This window comes from Aythya ferina (assembly GCF_964211825.1).
Source record: "Aythya ferina genome assembly, chromosome: 10".
Classification (NCBI taxonomy): Eukaryota; Metazoa; Chordata; class Aves; order Anseriformes; family Anatidae; genus Aythya; species Aythya ferina.
In genome coordinates this window covers 17,178,000-17,196,249 of record NC_140306.1, presented here as the reverse complement: position 1 = coordinate 17,196,249, position 18,250 = coordinate 17,178,000, and the positions used below count along the sequence as shown (strand labels likewise).

Here is an 18,250-nt window from a genome sequence, read left to right as displayed (position 1 = left end):
AATTTCAAAGATATCACTCCTTTTACAATGTATAATATGCTGCGATAATGCCTAACCTAGGCAGTTGACAAAATCAGCCTATTAATTCAGTGGTACTACCTTGTGATTCTTAGTGGTTTTGATAACTTAGTGAATTGAGTAATCTGCACTGACTTCCCTGCTTGATATCTGGTATCTCAAATCAAGTGATTTTTGTCCATGAATTGAAAATTTAATGTCATTTTTCTCAATTCATGTTGGCACAGACTGACTTGTGTGTTTGAGATAATGGAAGAAGATATGCAATAGTTCATGAATTCATTTGAGTTGATTTACAATTTAATCTCATCATGATTGTAGGAGTGGAAGATGAAACAAGTTTCATTATATAGTACCCTTTTCACATATATATATAGCTTTTGTGAATGTCCTGGCCTTTCAGAAGAAATATTTCATACATCCTGATGCTAAATTTTGGTCTTGGACCAGTACAGAAAACTGCCCTTGAAGATCTTCATGTACTATTGAATCCTGGGAATGTCTGGCTTTAAGAACATGAGGTAACTCCTTTTACTAATGAGAGTTTGTCTGCATGAAGATATTGGAAAAAGTAATTAAAAGTGTAACGCGTGTTAATTAAAGTCTTTTAAACACTCATGCCTATGATTTTATTAATTAGTAGAGTGGCCTGAGGTCATGGTAATTCAGTCCAAGTTCTTAAAGGTAAAGACCCTGCTGATACACACAACTCATGGCTTTTTTGCAAAGTTAGTGAGTCAGGAACTTACTCTTGGGACAAATTTGTTTGTCAGATCCTAAGTAAAATGGCCAAGGGTAGTGCTTGGATTTTCTTTCTTTTTTTTTTTCTTTTTTTTTTTTTCCCTTCTGTTTCAAGGTCTGTATCACGTCAATCTTCAGCTGGAAAGATGAAGCCTTTCATTTCTGGATTGTAACTAATGCTCAGATTTTATGGATGAATGGTAGCCAGCAGGAGAGAGGAAACTGGGAGGGGGAATAGGATATGGTAGCCATTTCTTCGTGCAGAGCTGCTAGGTCAGAGAGGAAGGAAGCTAGCTGCCAAAATAGCGTATTTTTTTTCCCCACTCTTTGGTAACTCCTGGAGTTCTCAGACATACTTCAAGACTTCTCTGGTGTCTTGCTGTCAAATCCACACTTGTGAAAACATGACTTTTGCTGTTGTGATGTTTGTATTGCATGGATGTTTCAGTAGGGACGCAGATACTGCTGACTGAACTACAAGAGAAACACAAATAATGTTAAAGATTCAGCTGTCCTGGTGGTGTTTATGTCTGAAAAGAGACATGCTGTTTTTACAGTCATTTAGTTTGCTTGTGTTGGTTTGAATCACTTTCAGTTTAGGCTCCTAAGTGGTTAAAATAAAGAACATTCTTGCTGACTGCATGAACTTCTGTCAAGTGAGTGTGCTACTGCAGTACTGGGATATAGGCAGACACGACGTCACGTTGTTATCTGGGTTTTGCTTGTTTGTGTTTTATCATGTTGCCTAACTTTAAGAAAAAAAAGAGAGACTGGTATGAACAGTTGTACACAGAAGTATCTGAAAGCAGCAGATCTAGAGTGCCTTACACCAGCTGCTTACTGAAACAAAGCAAGTATTATGAGAGGCACAATAAATGTGTTTGCTATCTATGCTTTTGGTTGCAGTGCAGACACAACCCTTCACAATAATGAATTTTGAAGACTGGAGTTTAGACTTGGGGAATTTTATAAAACACAGTTGTTTTATCAGAGTGTTGTTTTGCCAGTTGTATGATGTGAGTCTGGTTACCATGGAGTGTGGTCAGCTGGGGGAGACAAATCCAGTCAGAAAAGCAGCATTTTGTGTCACAGACTCTGCTGTGGTTTCTCCCTCTCTGGTTTAAATTCAAGTTTGGGAAAGTAGTGGGGGAAGAAGTCGTCTTTTATTTAAATATAAAGCAGTTCTAGCCCTAATCAAAATTACAGGCCACAGGAGAACTCCCAGTGCAGTACAAATGCAGTATATTTGTGTGTGATATACCCCCATGTGCAATGTAGAGATATTTTCCCTCTGGATCTCACCCAGTTATCTGGACTCTTGTGTTTGGTGTTGTTCCCTGCTTGCCTTGTGCCTCAGGGTGGGCTGCATAAAGTGCTCAGCACCAGCCCCTTGGGTCTGCTGAGGAAGAGCTGCACAGCTCTGGCCGCTCCTGGAAGAGGCCGAGGTGATCAGAGCTCCTCCTGCCCTCCGCTGCTCGCTGCCCCCTGGCCTCGTTAAGCTGAAGCTCCGTTCATTTGAAGAATTCTATGTCTTAGAAAATTTTGTCTTTTTTGTAAACCCCAGAGTCAGCCTTACGTGGCATTTAGGATGGCTGCATTCTTGCCGGGAGCAGCCTAGGAGGTCAGTAGGAAATAGGTGCCAACCTGAAATTTGCGACTTCTCTACTGGAATTCTGTGTTCAAGTCCTCAGAAGTGATCTGGGACACTGCAGAGAGAGTGACTGTATATGGGCGGGATGAAAGCATCACAAACCTTAATTGATAGAAGTTTTATCTTTTGACATGGGTATTAACTTTCTTATCAAGGAGAGAGTTGAGAGCGATTCCTTGATTTCACCGAGACAAATTGGTATGATGCAGTTTACTTCTGAAGTTGAATAAGTTTGTGTCACAATATGATCACTATCTAGGCAAAATGTAAAGGCTGAAGAAAAAAAATACAGAAATTGTATTGATAGGAAGATTATTTCAAACGAGGGGTCTTTTTGATAAAAGCTTCTCTTGAGATAGGTCAGTGCTTGGGGAGTGTGGGGGTCTTCCCAACTAACCCTTCAGTTGTTTCAAACAGGAGGGGTCTGGATGCCTGTCTGAGAGCATCTGCACTAGGGCACAGTTTTTACTATTTAGAGCTGAGATGGAAAGTTCCAATTTAGGTCTGGTGCCAGAGTCTTTAATAGAAATCATGACTTGTGGTGTATTATAGGTCAGTGTATATTTGCTAGTTTATATTATGCTGACTAAATTGGCAAAATGCTTATTTTTACTGGTAAACATTCAGGAGGTTTTCTCCTCACTCGTTCTTTTTCCAACAAAATAGTATTTGTTGTGTGTGGAATTAGGTCAACGTTTTATAAATCGTCTGCTTCAGTGATGATGTGAAAATGTGTGGTGGCATACAAAGGTTTCTATTCTCAGGTACCTCAGGACTGTAGATGAAGTTAACTTTATCCTAATTTTAGTTTTGGAAATTATGGCCATGTAAAAAACAAAATGCTTCTGGCAGCATAGGAAAAATACAAATTTTAAACTCTAGCAAAAGTAGCTGTTTCAGGGATATTACCAGAATAGGGAACGCTGTTCAGTTTAATTCATCTTCAAGCCCCCCTTCAGAGCCCCCAAACTTTTTTCTTTTTTTTTTCTTTTTTTTTTTTTCTTTTTTTAAACATTTCTACATCCCTATGAGGTCTAAATATGACCTGTGGCTGTAAGGATGTGAGTTCCAGTAAAGTCCATAACTGTTGATGAAATGCAGCACTGTGCTTCAGGCTACACATTTAGTGAGACATTTAATTGAAATGGGAAAAATACTATGGTCACATTTAATGCATGCTTAGTAACATTATGTGGACGTGTTTATACGCAAGCTAATTGTATCATTTCTGGAATTATTTATATGTAACTCCCACATGCTGTGAATGGCATTTTCTGATTAGTGTTATCAGAAAATATATAAAATTTATAAACTACTGAGTACTCTAACACCAGTCTGCCCGGTGGAAAAACAGCTTTCTTAGAATTGAAATGTTATGATTCTTCTGCTGAAAAAGTGTGCTCATCTGTATATTGCACCAAACATAGTTTAAAAGTATGGAGAAGGACATTTAAGGACAAATTTACACTTGCATCAGCAAGTTCCATTTTCCCCCCCTAATTTTTACCTTGCATAGTTATATACCAGAGAAGCTTGTTTTGGACAGCTTTTTATAAAAAGAATAATTTGAGAATTTGAACGCTTATTCAGTTTTAGATCTTGCATATTTGGCATAAATGTGAACTGTAGTCCTGGAATTTATACCACAACCATAAGAAAAGGAACAAAGCACATTTCATTGCAAATAGTCGTGCTTTGCAGAATGAGGTAATGAAAGTTCAATGTTGGAATGGCAGCTTGTAAGAAGGAATGCTTCTGAATAAAAATACTGTTAGAAAGATGTGTTAGCTTAGCCTTTCAGATTATCTGGGGGTGAGCTGAACCCTCTTATATTACCTTTTTTCAACGGTTGCTTTGTTCCAGTATGAAGCACTAATGTATGGCTTATGATGCCTTGCTTCTCCTGCAACCATGTCTCAAATATGACTGTGCACAGCTGACATCTGTTTGGGAAATTTTTATACAATAATGTTTTCAAAAAAAAAAAACCCTACTATTTTACTTGTTTTCCCTGTTGTGTTCATCCTCACTTGTCTTCTTCCTGTAGGTGAAGCAGCTCTAAGAGGTGAGCCCAGAATGCAGTCTCTTCCAGTATCCTCTGCTCTAACCAACCATCGAACAGGCCCTCCTCCTATCAGCCCCAGCAAGAGAAAGCTCAGCATGGACCAAGGGGATGAGGAGCTAGACTGTGAAAATGAACATGTTTCTAAAATGAGTCGAATGTTCAATCCACATCTGTAAGTGTCTTGCTTTTATTTCCTCTGGTTCACAGAATCTAATGCTATCCTCTTAATCTCTGTGCATGCTAAACTTTGTGCTAGATTTTTCCTTTGTTCCAGATTGTATGGAAAATCTGCACAAAGGCTGTTGTGATTAGATGGGTGATGACTCGTTTTGTTTTGTTTGCATACAACAGAAAGAAACAGGAATTAGTTTAATGTAACTATTTGTAACAAAACAGAAGTTCTCACCTTGAATTTTTAAAGCATTGTTCATTTGTTCTTTGTAATCTGCTCGTTTCACTTCCCCAGATTCTGAGCAGTCTGTACTCTGGGGGTGGGGAAGCAGGAGGAGGAGAAACAGAAGTGGTTTGCATTTTTCAGAGGCCAGGAGATTGTGAGCCAGCTGCTCTGTAGTCTGCCTTGACAACTGGGCAAGCTGCAGTTGTTGCTAAACATTACTTGCGTGATTGCGCTCCAGCTCTGACAGTTGGATGTGGAATGTTTCATACAGGTAAGGTGTTGATGAGTTAGGTGCATGTGTTGGGTAATCATCAAATGCCATTCTTGCTGTGTGCTCATTCCTGGGAATGCAGGTCTGGTTGGCATGAAGTACAGGCTTAAAAAATTCCTTTCATTCTTGACTGGAGGAAGTGATCAGAGCAGTTCAGCAGTCCAGGGCAGCCTGATAGCTGAGCACTGTTCCCTGCTGCCTCAGCTCGTACAGCCTCTGCATTCCTTACATTCCACTCTGCTGTGGACTGTTGTGTTCAGTCATAAGATGCGGACAGAGGTATTTATCCTCAAATAAATCACCATAGTGTTAGTCAGAGGCTGGGCCTGTAGTCTGCAGTCTTGGAATTTGTTACAAATCAGGAATCCAGCACTGAAGTAATGCAAAACAATAAAAGCTCACAAGCAGGGAGAGACTTCTCATTTACAAGATACCTTCTTCTCTCTCCTAAAAAACTTAACTATTTATAGTCTTTTCTTGGCGCTGAAAATGGTGGTACTGGAAAGAACCATATGCTCTATTTCTGTGGCATACATACATGACAGAATTGAAGAATTTTATGGCATTTTTGAATTACTATGTAACTTGGTGGGAAAAGATGTGATTTATAAAAATTCATATGCTGGTGATGAAATAAAACACAGCTGGCAGTTACATACATTATAACACTTTATACAGTGGAGGCCATAAAAATAATGAAGTCTGAACCAACAGACTCGTGTGCAACCATAGTTCTAAACTAAAAGATGCAGGCAGTTATTTCACGTGATCCCTTAGACATATTTTAAAGCTGCATACTCTTTTCCAGTGTGGTGCATTTTTACTCAATAGATTATTTCATATATGAAATGTTTGTCTTCTGATAATAAAAGGCAGTGGTGGTCTGCCTAGTATTCGTGTGATGAGTCTTAATCTATTTCAATTAAACCTTCAACTGCATAGGAACCACAATCTAACATGGCATACACAGGCCATCTTTTTTTCCACCGTATTTTATAAGTTCAATTTGGCTGCAGCTCTTTCAACTGAGTATTACAAAATCTTGAGCTTTTACAGTATATCTGAAATTGCTGAATATTTTTCAGAAAAGATTGAAAATGTTCTCTGAATTTTACTGCTGTTTCCCTAACACCACCGCCAATAAAGTTGTCTTTTTTTTTTTTTTTTCCGTTCTGGTTTAACTATAGAAGTGAATTATTCAAACTTTGTGGAACTTTCCCAAAAATTCTGGAGATGGGAAGTGTGTTGTAGAAGCTTGATTTGCTTGCACTAACCAAAAGTTAATTTGGAGAAAGAAAGAATTATTTCATGGAGCACAAATAACGGTGGTCCAATTGTAGTGACTTCGAGCTTCTAAAGTTCAGTTTTGATAACGTTCAATTTAGAAAAGCAAATCCATAAGAGATGCCCTTATCACTTATATAGTGTAATCTGGAGACTAGATGGCACAGTATCTTTGGTGGCAACAAATGCATTTTTGTGACTTGCAGTCACAAAGATGAGGTTTAGCGTCTGTATTTTGAGCTTTTCAGCATGAAGTCTCCTGAATGCACAGGAGGAAGGAGTTGGTGACACAAACCCTGTTTGTGGGCACAGCAGCCTCACCCAATATCAGGGCTGCAGGCTGCGCATCTTTGCCACATAGTGCTGTTTGAATCCTTACTCCTTTAGCTGAATGTCTTCAGTTATTCTAACTGTCCAGAATGGACAGATCTTTTTCATCTGGAAGGCAGTGCTTGGAAGCCAAAGTCTTTAAAACCACAAGCATCTCTTGTTCAGACATCTGGGTCTTTGTGATCATCTTGGTGGAACTGTGAAGCAGTTGAATATTCATCCTCTTAACACCAGCATATTGTGGGTGGAAATGTAATTAAATAGGACAAGAACTGTGTGCTGTGGTTCATTATAGATGGCAGAATGTTAGCAATTTGATGTTAACTCTTAGGTACCGGTATCCTAGCATCTCAGTCACTGTGCATCAGTGGGAATGAATCCATTTACATGCTTTGGTTATTAAACAATTCCAACCTTTTGTTCTGAAATTTAAAGCTTTGAGATATTCCCTGCTCAGGTATAACTGCCTTATGTATTTTCTTTGATTAGGTTCTTGCAGAGTTGTACCCGGGTTTACTTTTGTTGTGGAAAAACACAACTTCTGGAGTAGGGCAAATCACATGCCCTGGCAAACTTCTTATGTTTCTAAACTATGTAACGTAACTCCTGTGCACAAAACAAATTTATCAAAGTCTCAGTTTTTCAGAGGAGATAATTTTTGGCTTTAGGATATCAAAATACACTCAAGACCTTGCAAGACTAATTTTTAAAAGTCTATACTTTGTGGCTGTGTACTGGACTGTATTTATACAGCTTTTGTATTTTTGTGGTTGTAGAGATTACACCCATTAACTCCTCACTTGGGAAAAATGAATACTCCCACCTCAAAATAAAACCCAGGCACTGTAATATGAAATTCCTTTATTTGCATTGCATGCTTTCTTGTCTCTCAAATGCTTTTTTTTAAAATGCACTCACTAAAGTATAATCCTGCTGAACTAAAATGTGCTTTGTACCGTACTTTATTTTCTGCTGCTTTGTAAAGGAGAGGCGAGTTTATTTAATCCCCAAGTTGGAACATGCCTCTGTTTTTGTATGACCTCACTAAATTCACCTTGATTTACAGAAGAGTAATTAGGAACTTGATTTATGTAAGAATTACAAGTATGGGTAAAGTGGCTGGAGCTATACCAGTCCTCCCTAACAGATGAAGCTTCTTTGTTACATTTCCAAGGTGTATTTAGCATTTCATGGCAAGCCCTGTGTAAAATTAACCATATCTGGGCTTTGTGATGTAAGTGGAGCGCGAGTGAAGCGTGTTGTACCTTTAAGTGAAGGTCTCAGGCCTGACCTATGTTATGTGGGTTTCTTGTTTGTCAGGCTGGAGGCATTTTCTCATTTTCACAGTTCAGCTGAAAACAAAGGCCTCCTTATCCTTGCAGGGAGCTCTGAGAGCTGACATCAGCCTTTTCCCAGCAGGCATCATCTCTGCCTTAAGAGTCCTCGCAGGGAGCTGAGGGCTGATAAGTTTCTGCTCATGGCACTTTGTTTGCCAAGGAGCAAATAACACCAGTAAATGCCAAGAGCACAAAAATCTTTTTTTTTTCTTTTCTTTTCTTTTCTTTTCTTTTCTTTTCTTTTCTTTTCTTTTCTTTTCTTTTCTTTTCTTTTCTTTTCTTTTCTTTTCTTTTCTTTTCTTTTCTTTTCTTTTCTTTTCTTTTTTCTTTTCTTTTCTTTTCTTCATTTGACTTTTTCTTTTCTCTCATTTTTTTTCTTCTTTCTTTCTTTTTTAAAAGAAATGACACCAAGCTGTTTTTGCTTCTCTGGCTTTTACTAGGAACTAGAAATTAGTAACTTAACTGCATTTGGACAAGGGACAGTTATGGGTAATAGTTTATAGCTGTGGTGTGGCAATTTTAAAATAGTTTGTATGCTAGCAAATTGTGGTTTCAAATCAGTGTATTTACAGTTGAAATGAATTTGTCACAGACATCTTCAAAAGCATTCGGATTTTGTGTCACTGGTGAAATTGTAAAACTGACCATTTGAATGTGTTTTGGAAGAATACTAGTATTTTTGTTCTTTGCTTGTACAGCACGTTGTGCTGAATGTTAGCATTTTTGGTTTGGGGCTGTGTACAGTACATACAGTACTATGAATGAAATATTTCTCTTGATCGGTTGGTCTCAATTGCTATTTGGCATGGTGGCATAGGATCACAATATTAATTTCTATATGAAAATTACCATTACAAAATTTTGCAGCCGTTAAATTAGAAGGCAAAGGCAGCACCAGGGGAGGCTCGGGCTGGGTCTGAGGAAGGGGTTCTTCAACACGGGGTGGCAGGCGCTGGCACAGGCTGCTGGGGAGGTGGCCAACAGATGCCCCAGGCCTGGTGGCGCTCGAGGCATTTGGTGATGCCCTCAGTGATAACCTCAACTTCTGGTTAGCTCTGCAGTGGCCAGGCGGTTGGACTCAATGATCTTTGAAGGTCCCTTCTGACTGAACTGCTCTGTTCTATTCTAAAAGAAAGGTCTACACATGAATAATTTATTTTAACGTGTATCGCTTAAGATAATGTTTAGTTTTAGACCTAGCCAAACAGACCCAGACACTTCTGTTTCAAATTATAGGTTGTGTCTTCACTTTTGTTACAGTGAAGAACCATGGCAAATCTGATTCATAAAGCCAGGCTAATTTCCTGGAGTTTGGAAGCTGCCATGGTGTATCATGAGTTTCTTACCATGAATATCCAATGGATTATACTATAATATAACACTATAGCAGAAATTACCTTGGTGCCATTTTTATTTTTTTTTAAATCTGTCTTAAGCTGTCCTAGAAGTTACCTGGATTTGCAAATCACAGAAAAATTCAGGTTAGGCCTCAGGAAATCATTTCATCCAGCCTCCTGCTTGAAGCAGGCTCAGCTGTATTCTCTCCAAGCATGTAGTAGCTCAAGGCAAGGAATTTTGTGTAAGATCTGAAGTACTTAATAAACAATATTCCTTTTAATAGGAGGACCCCATTACTTTCCTCCACACTGTTTTCTGAGCTGGGCTGAGAATGCATGGTTGAAATGCTCTGCAGAAAATCAGGTCCCTGTGGTGGAAGTGGCTGGCTTCAGCTCCAAGCAGGGCTTGAAAAGATTTAGAACTGGGTTGCAGACGTACTGTGGCAGTTTTCAGAAATGGTCTTTGCTGCTAACTACCCCTTTTTGTTTCCAAAATTCATGGGATATTAAGAAGTATGTTTACACTGTCATTTTATTGTGACAAATTGGAATTAGGAAAACAAAACAAAACAACTCAGAACACCCAATGTCTCTCATTTGCTTGCAGGCATCTTCACTCACTTCTTCTGGCATGAACATATATGCCTTTGAAGTATTTTAGGGATTAACCTGGTGTTTTAAAAGAGATTCTGCTGAACTTGAAATTCTCTGTATTTCTAGTGGAACTGGTACAATGTGGCTGTTGTTGATTACAGTGGTCAAAGGATTACATAGCAGGTTTCAAGTTGCTTTTCCAAGTTTTTTCTTTTGTCTTTTTTTGTCCTTTCTCCAATGCATTCTTTGAATGATGGACCAAAACAAAATCAACTGGATGTATTTTCCTAATTATTAATGGAGATCACTCACTACACAAAGTTATTCTTTTCAACAAATATAGATTAAATTGAACCTTCATGGACTGACTTAAAATAGCTAATGTGTCTGAGTTAATATTTAACGCTGAGTTTTGCAGAAGTTCTTTACCAAGGGGGCATTTCAGAAAATACTCAAGTCCCTTTCAGTTCAGGAGCCCGTAGCCAAACACAGTGAAAGGCTGGGTATGGATGGTTTCAGGGTTAAAAATTGATTGAGAGCCTATCAGTTGTGCACAGAAAGATCTGATCTGTCAAAATTTTGAGCAATTTTTACGTACTTGGAGAGAAGAAAACAAACAAAACCAAAATAAAACAGGCAGGATTAGTTTAGGTCTCTCCACTTTTCATGTGTCTCCCATTGCAAATGGAAAGGTTTTGTTAGCTAGTTCCAGAACCCTACTTCTGTATAATGTTTTCCACGTTAACTTTCCTTCTTTTTGTAAAGTAGCATGAAGCTTCCATAGGCGTTTGTACGTTGGGTTTCCAGGCTGCCCTGTGAGGTGAAGAGCCGTGTCCTCGTCTCGGAGGCACCAGTGCAGGGCCCAACCCGCTCACCGGAGCAGCAGGGCAGGCTGTGTGTGCGGGAACACAGCACAAATCCCTCGAGCCCTGCTCTTGGTTTCTTATCCCAAGGGGCCGTTTTTTGTTTTCATTAATGGGAAATTTTACATCGCAGAAGTTATGTATCTACACCGGGGTGAAATTCAACACCGGGCCAAAAGCCTGATATCTAGCGAGAGGCAAGAGAAGAACCAGTAACATTTACAAACATATTCTAGATGTATATCATAACCATATGGAAACAAAGGTTTAATCTCACATTTTTATTTAACCATTTTCCCAGATGTTTCCTGCAGTTTGACAGATGTACCATTTACTAGAAAGTTGCGCTCTGGAGAATTAGAGTGTTATGGACACGGTTGCTATAGACAATGACTCGGGAAGGGGAAGAATCGGAATAAAACGCTACATTAATTTCTACTCGAAGAAGGACGTTTTTTTTCCCCCCGGGCTGAAGGCGCTGCCGGCCCAGCCTCCTTTCGATTTCTCTCCCGCCGCGGCTCCCGGCCCCGCCGTGCCGGGACTCTTATCGTGACGAGGGGCGGGCCCCGCGCCGCCGCCGCTCGCCAAGTCCGTGAGGCCCCGGGGGGGGCGCGGCGCTGCCGGCCGCGGGCGGTGCCGGGCACGGGGCGGGCCCTGCGCCCCGCCGGGCCGCCTGTCGGCGAGGGCTTATCGCGACAGAGGAGCGCCGGGGAAGCGAAGGGGCTCGCCGCGATTGAAGTGCGGAGGCTTTGACCTCAGCCGTTTGGCCGCTTCCCCCGGTGGAAAATTCTGCTGGAAGCCGCCGCGCTTTGTAGTTGCCGTGCTGTTGAATTAACGAGATCGCCGTGGCCACGCTGCCTGCACAGTGCTCACATGGCGCCTCCAGCACCGCAAACTGACGCTGCAGCACAGCAGCGCTCCATAGGTGCCTGTCCACAAGGTACCCGTGGTGCCCAGCTAGGTACAGGTGCCCACCTAGGTAGATGCTGTGCCCAGCAAGGTACCGGTGGTGCCCAACTAGGTAAATAAAACACCCAAAACACGAGCCCAAAGCTCCCTGTTTGCCCACGGGCCTAAGCCCGGAGCTGGGCTTCACGCGTCCCGTCACAGCGCCAGAGTGCGGAGCGCCTGGTTAGGAGAGGAGAGGGGGGAGGTGGGATGATTTCTACACGCCATGAGAAAAACTTTCCAAAACATCTGGGAGAAGTCTCAGAACACACTAATTACTGCTTCATGTAGCCTTTAATGTGGCACAGATGTACAGTTGCTGCAAGTAACGGGGCAGTCGCTCATTGCAGTCAAGTTAAGGTCGGTTCCCCTGCTCCTATCAAAGTCCTGCCGTTGTGCACCTTGGCCCTCGCTCATGGCCTCTGTGGGCACTCGTTGCTTCATCCCGTCTGAGAGAAGGAGCGACGCTTCCTGACCCTTGCTGTCACAGGTTTCACATCAGTAACATTTAGTGTTCACACATCAGTCTTTTCGGAAGGGTGGAAACAGAAAGCCCAGATGCTTTTCCATGTGATCTGTTTTTTCTGACTGAAGGTTCCCCTAAGCCAGAAGCGAGGTGAAGCTGTTGACTGCAGAATTTGACAACCTTTGGCTTGGGCACTTCAAAAGCAGGAGTAACTGATGCGAGGTGCTGCTGCTGTGGCTGCTTTGGTTATCAGCTTCTCACAGGAACTATTTTACTATATTGCTAGGAGTAGTTGTGCAAAATGTAATGAAGCTGTTAGTGCATTTATAGTGCTTCTAGAGGTTCCAGTAGTTCAGATTTTATTAGCAATTACAAACAGTTTCAATAAAGTTTTAATGAAATGTTTATTTGTTTTATAAAACAGCCCATGAAAAATCTTTTTTAAAAAAAAATAATAAAGTTATTTAAACACCATTTCTTGTCTAAAGGTCTAAAGCCTGGTTTTTGGATATTTTTGAAATCTCTGTCTGAAATTGAATGAATGTGCATTCTCAGCTTTCACTGCTTCACATCTGCTAACATTACATTGTGCATCTGATGGAGAGAAACCATAATTTCTAGGCATTAATGATCCAGGCCCATTTTCCTTTTTCTCTTAAGAATTGTTCATGCTGGAAAACAAATCTCTATAATCCTATCTCCTGACAATTTGACACAGTTAATTCCAGCACTCTGACCTTATTTCCAGAATAGCTTGTGTTGTTAAAGCTCTTCCTAAGTAAACTTTCCATTCTTATGTTGACATCTTTTACTTTGCACTTCGTGTATATGAAGAAAATGATTAATCTGCTCCTCAGCCCTATGAGTCCATCTGTTGAAATCTTCTGTGTGATTGAACTAACTAAAATCCATATGCTTTTGCAAATTTGGGGTTCTTGGATTGACTTAAGCTAGTTTCAACTTTTGCAAAAATCATTGCATGACAGGTGTTAAGTAATGAATGCAAGTATTTTATATTTTTTTTTCAAATCAAAAAGTAGAAAATATTGTAAGAAAATTTAACTGCCATTTTTTATTTCCTCTAACAGTTCTGCACAGTTTCACCATTGAGTTTCAACACCACCAAGTTTTCCCAGAGCCTGCAGAACAGACTGTGATGTACCCTGGCAATATTGAGCACACATGTATGTGGCTAATCTCGTTGCACTAGGGCATGACCCGCTGCCGTGTGTATTTTATATGCAAGCTTTCTCCTGACATTGGCCCATAGTTTTCTCTGTGTGATCATAAATAGTTTTTACAGTATTTTCCAGTGACTCGGTATGAAAGGTTTGTTGCATGTGCCAAGTTTGACTTCAAAAGGATGTTAACATGGCTGAAGTATAAAAGCTGCACGTGACCCAGCACATGAATGAGCAGAATGTAAGAGGAATTGCCTGCCAGAAGTTCTTGGGTGGGCATTGCAGTTAGCTATAAAATGATTAATTTGTACCCGTCTCTGAATCTTTCCAGTAACCCCTCTGACCTTCTTTTCTCCTCGAAGCCTCTTCACTCTTTCCTTAAACTGCTGGATTTTCCTTCCTGTTTGTTAGAAATTTTAGGGAAAGTTTGAAGTGTCTCTGTAACCTCATCTTTTATTGCTTTCTTTTCTGGATGTTTTTCTCCTCTGAGCAATGCAAAGTGCCTTATGGATGCGAAACAGCTCAGACTTCTGCACAGATAGTTCTAGTTTCCATGCCGGTGGTGACTTCCCTTTCTAGATCAGGTCCTTTTCATCCCAATATATGCGGTAGCCTGACTTGCACTCCAGATGTCAACATTGGCTGGCTTCCCTCTCTTTCATCAGCTTAATTTGACTTTCTCAGAATTAGATTATTGTGCCTTCAAGCACCCAGGTACTATGGTGACTTGTGTATAATTTGCTTTTGAGACAGAAATGAGACCTTAGTTCTGGGTCCTGACAGGCAAGCCTAGGGTTGCGTGTCAGGTCTGCATTGATCTGTATGAGGTTTGTAGTTTTACTGCAAATATCTTCCAAAAAAGAAAAGAAAAAAAAAAAAGTACTCTGTAATTTCAGTACCCGTGTGTTGTAAGGACAGACTGCAGCCTCTGCAGAGCCTTTTTCCAGCTCTGTAGCATCTACATCTTCCGTCTTCTGGTCTTCGCAGTTGGCAGAAATGGTTCTTCTCTTATGTATTTTTTAGGATATCGTGTGTTTTTTCAAACGAAACCAGAGCTACTTTGTTGTTGCTCTTTGAGTAGAGTTATGGGGAGGTGGCTGCATCAGGTAAATCTTAAAGGTTCAGTTATTTCTCCTGTCGCCCCTCCAAGAAACATGCTGTTCTGTGACACCGTGTTAAATAATTAGAGCAGGGAAGCCAGGGATGTCATGTCACAGTTTAAAGAACCAGAAGGATTTTTTTCTTTGGCTAATGAGACTGGCTGAGTACTTTTTTTTTTATCCCCAAATCGCTAAAAACCCAGAGCAGATGAGAGCTGTAGTCAGATGTTGGTTTCCACCTAGATCCCAAAGTTTAACAACATGTTGAAGAAATGAAATGGGCTCATGTTTACATTCCTGAAATCGTAGCCACAATGGTGCATTTTAAGAAACTTTTTTTTTTTTTTTATCATTACTGCAATGTCCTGTTATACTTGGACACTCGTTATTGCGGTAATACTGAAATGCTGGAACTTTCTGTCATTCTCCTTTTTCAGATGGTAGGGATTTGTCTTTTTTTAATTTAATTTGTCAACAGGCTAATTCATCTATACTGTTAACCTCAGCAGAACAAAATAGATCGCTTACCATTTCAGATTTTTTGCAGATATTTACTGTATATTACAATTTGCTATTGACAGCTCAGGTATAACCTCACATAAGACCTCTTCAAAAAGTTATGGTACTTCAAAATAAGCCATCAGGTGCTGACTTGAGGAGGTTTGGAGGTGAGTGAGCAGCCAGTGGAAGAGCAGAGCAGAAATAGCAGTGGGTGAACAGAGATTTGGGTGATTTCCTTTTCCTTTTTTTGATGTAAGCAGGATCTGGGATTGCGTTAATTGATTTTACTGTACATTGGATTTAGATTTCAGTTTTGTGGGTTTGGCTTTTGACTAAGGTCTTACATCATGTGGTTCTCTTGCATTCTTTCATACTTGTGAGTATTACACTTTCAGGAAGCACTTGTGTGTTGCTTGCTGCAGGCAGGCAGTGATGGGATGCTCCTTTATGTATTTTACAGCTTATTCTTTATTTCTTTCTTTTACTGTGGTTTATTGTCTCCTGGCTGATTACATTTGGAAGTAACTATCCACTCCAAGGTTTAAACTCTGAAAAATCTTGGTTTAGCAAGGATAAATTTAGAAAGTCTGACCTATATTTGTATGTAAGGTTATCCTAGTTCTTGTTAATATGTTTTGATTGTTTTATTTAAGTTGACTTCTCATCTCAAAGGGTTTTCCACTGGCTATAGCAGTAAGCTGAAAAAAAAAATAATCATAATTTGAAGTTTAATGGGAAGGAACTGCAACCTTCTGATTACAGAGGGTGGAGAGAGCAGGGGGGAAATCAGTAGTGCATGCATACCTCTGAGCTTAAAGAACTTGTGTAAGTATGATGCTTAACTCTCCAAACAGCCTGATGGTCAAGAAAAATTCAAAAGAACAAAAGCGCTTTTCAGGGAAGAGTGAAGTTTAATTATAGGTGGCTGGAGAAGCTTTGAGGCAGTGCTTAACTTCCTGGGTGCCTTTGCTGAGTTGTTTCTAGCCAGAGATGGTCAGTGAAAACTTTGCCACCTGCTTATCCACTAGAATGGGGGACGAACTGGCAGATTTGCCAGATGCAGACCTTGGTTAAAGATCCACTGGGCAGTCAGCTGGACCGGGAGCTGCTGTGCTGCAGGGCTCTGGCAGTCCTAACACATCCTCCAGAGCCACAGCGTAGAGCTGCTGTAGCAGTGCTGTGAGCAGGGCATTAGCAGAGCTCAGCCACCCCTTTTATCTGCCTTAGGCAGAACCAGAGTTCTAGGTATGGCAAAAGTTCCCCTGCAGGGGGGATGCACCAAACAAGTAACACTGAAATGGCAGTGGTGGCAGAAAAAAAAAAAAAAAAAGGGGGAGGTGTTCTTTATCTTTGTTAGGAAACCATATCGGATGTCCAGAGAACATGCCCATGTTCTGTAGAGGAAACGATTCCTGCAAAAACAATCATCTGTTGCAAATCGCCTACATGGAAGCTTTTTGGGATGGAGTGCTAAGCCATAAAAAGGAAGGGCTACTCAACGTAAGAGGGAGGCACAGAGCTTACAGAAGGGGAGGAAAAAGGGTCCTGCACTTAGGCGGCCGCCAGTCAAGGGAGACCGGGTTTGAAGAGCTGTTTGGGCTGGTTTTCATGTCCTGAATGCTTCAGGTAATTGGCTGACACATGGCAAGCAAAAAGCTAATATTTTCAGGTTTCTGTTGTTTGTTTCTTTTTTAAGGAAATTTAGATTGCTTAAAAAAATATGCGTAAGGACAACTTAGGATTTCCCCCCTCTGGATATATATCATTGTATTTTGCAATATCTTCTGTTCTTGTTTTGCCACCTCACAATACCAGCAGCAATGCGTATGAATGGCTGGGTCTGCAGGAAGTGATCGAGGAGACACTTTGTATCAGTGGCCTATAAATCCTTAAGTGGTCTGGAACAAAAGCAGCTGTCCTCTTTCAAGCCTGAGTGTTAGTGAGTAAGTACAGTAGATGATGTCAGAAAATGAACATTATAAAGGATGCCAAAAATAATAATATTTGAATTAAGTTACACAAATGAAATAGTTTTCATTTAGCAATAGCATAGCATGCATTGTGTTTGTGTGAAGAAAAACATCTTACATGCTAATTAAGAAGCAATGTAAGTGGATACTTGTTCTTTCTGCAAGAGAAACACACTCCTACAATACAACCATTTCAAGTTAGAGCTCTGTTTCTGCCAAAGGGAGTGTGAAACGTCTGTGATTTCTTCACTTGGAGGTACAGTAATACTTTTGGCATCTGTTCCTTAGCAATCTAAGGCTGGAAGTGAGTGTAAGCAAAACTGTCCCCTTCGATGGGCCTCTTTTTTTCCTTTTCCTTAAGCAGTTGGCAGAGTTAGCCTGTTCCTCCAGGACAAGTGTGAATTACCGCCGCTTGGTGCCAGTGGACAGAACAGCTGCGTTTAAAGGTTGTACAGAAAATATCTAAGAACAATGCATTTTAGCTACTTCTGAACTGCTTCCGGCAGAGGACTGAAACATTGCTTTCAATTACCAAACGTTGAGAAGTGAACTGAAGCAGGCTTTGAGCTAGCAGTCAGGATGTGTGTGGTTTTGGTATGACATGCATCTGAGCACATGATGCTTGGTAAGTGCTGGAGCCTCGGTTATGATTCATTGGGGAGAAACATGGAAAACAGCGTCTGTTTTTCAAGTGCTGGAGAAATGAATTTAAGGCTGGAGTTGTATAATTTTGCTAAAATAAACCTGCAAGTAGCTTGGATAACTCTATTAGAAGGGAGGTAAGGGTGACATGTAAGGCTGCGGCGGTGCCGTCCCACTGCCTGATGCTGGCTCAGCTCCCCCCTGACACCGAGAGCCGTGTTCCAGCCCGTGGAGATGCACTGGCGGATGCACCTCTGAGGGCTGGGTCCAAGTTAGGTAACTGATGGCTTTTAAGACAAAGTGGAGTCAGGGGTTGGTAAAGCTGTTTGGAATTTTCAAATTATTTTTCAAACGTGGCCAGAAATCCTCCTTTGTAACTTTCTGACCCTGCATTTGAACTAAGAGATGCATCTCTGTACTCATTCAGCACGTGGGGAATTTTGAAGCTAATTCACTGTGGTGAAACACAATTATGGTGAAACACATGCAGTTCTGATTGCCTCTTCAGTCAAAGCATCTAAAAGCAGAACAAGAACAGAGCGGTTTCCAAAACA

General features: G+C 40.7%; 1 protein-coding gene across 5 annotated transcripts in view; it reads left to right on the top strand.

The window, feature by feature from the left end:
• VGLL4 (vestigial like family member 4) overlaps positions 1-18,250 on the top strand; it is a 92,551-nt gene that overhangs the window by 62,787 nt on the left and 11,514 nt on the right. For 4 of the 5 annotated variants that reach the window (XM_084530399.1, XM_084530401.1, XM_084530400.1 and 1 more), the window contains one exon: positions 4,458-4,647. In XM_084530399.1, coding sequence (XP_084386525.1) covers positions 4,458-4,647 — 190 coding nt within the window. Of the gene's footprint in view, positions 1-4,457; positions 4,648-4,687; positions 5,144-18,250 lie in introns of those variants that run through there. The other variant, XM_084530402.1, reaches the window with a different exon arrangement.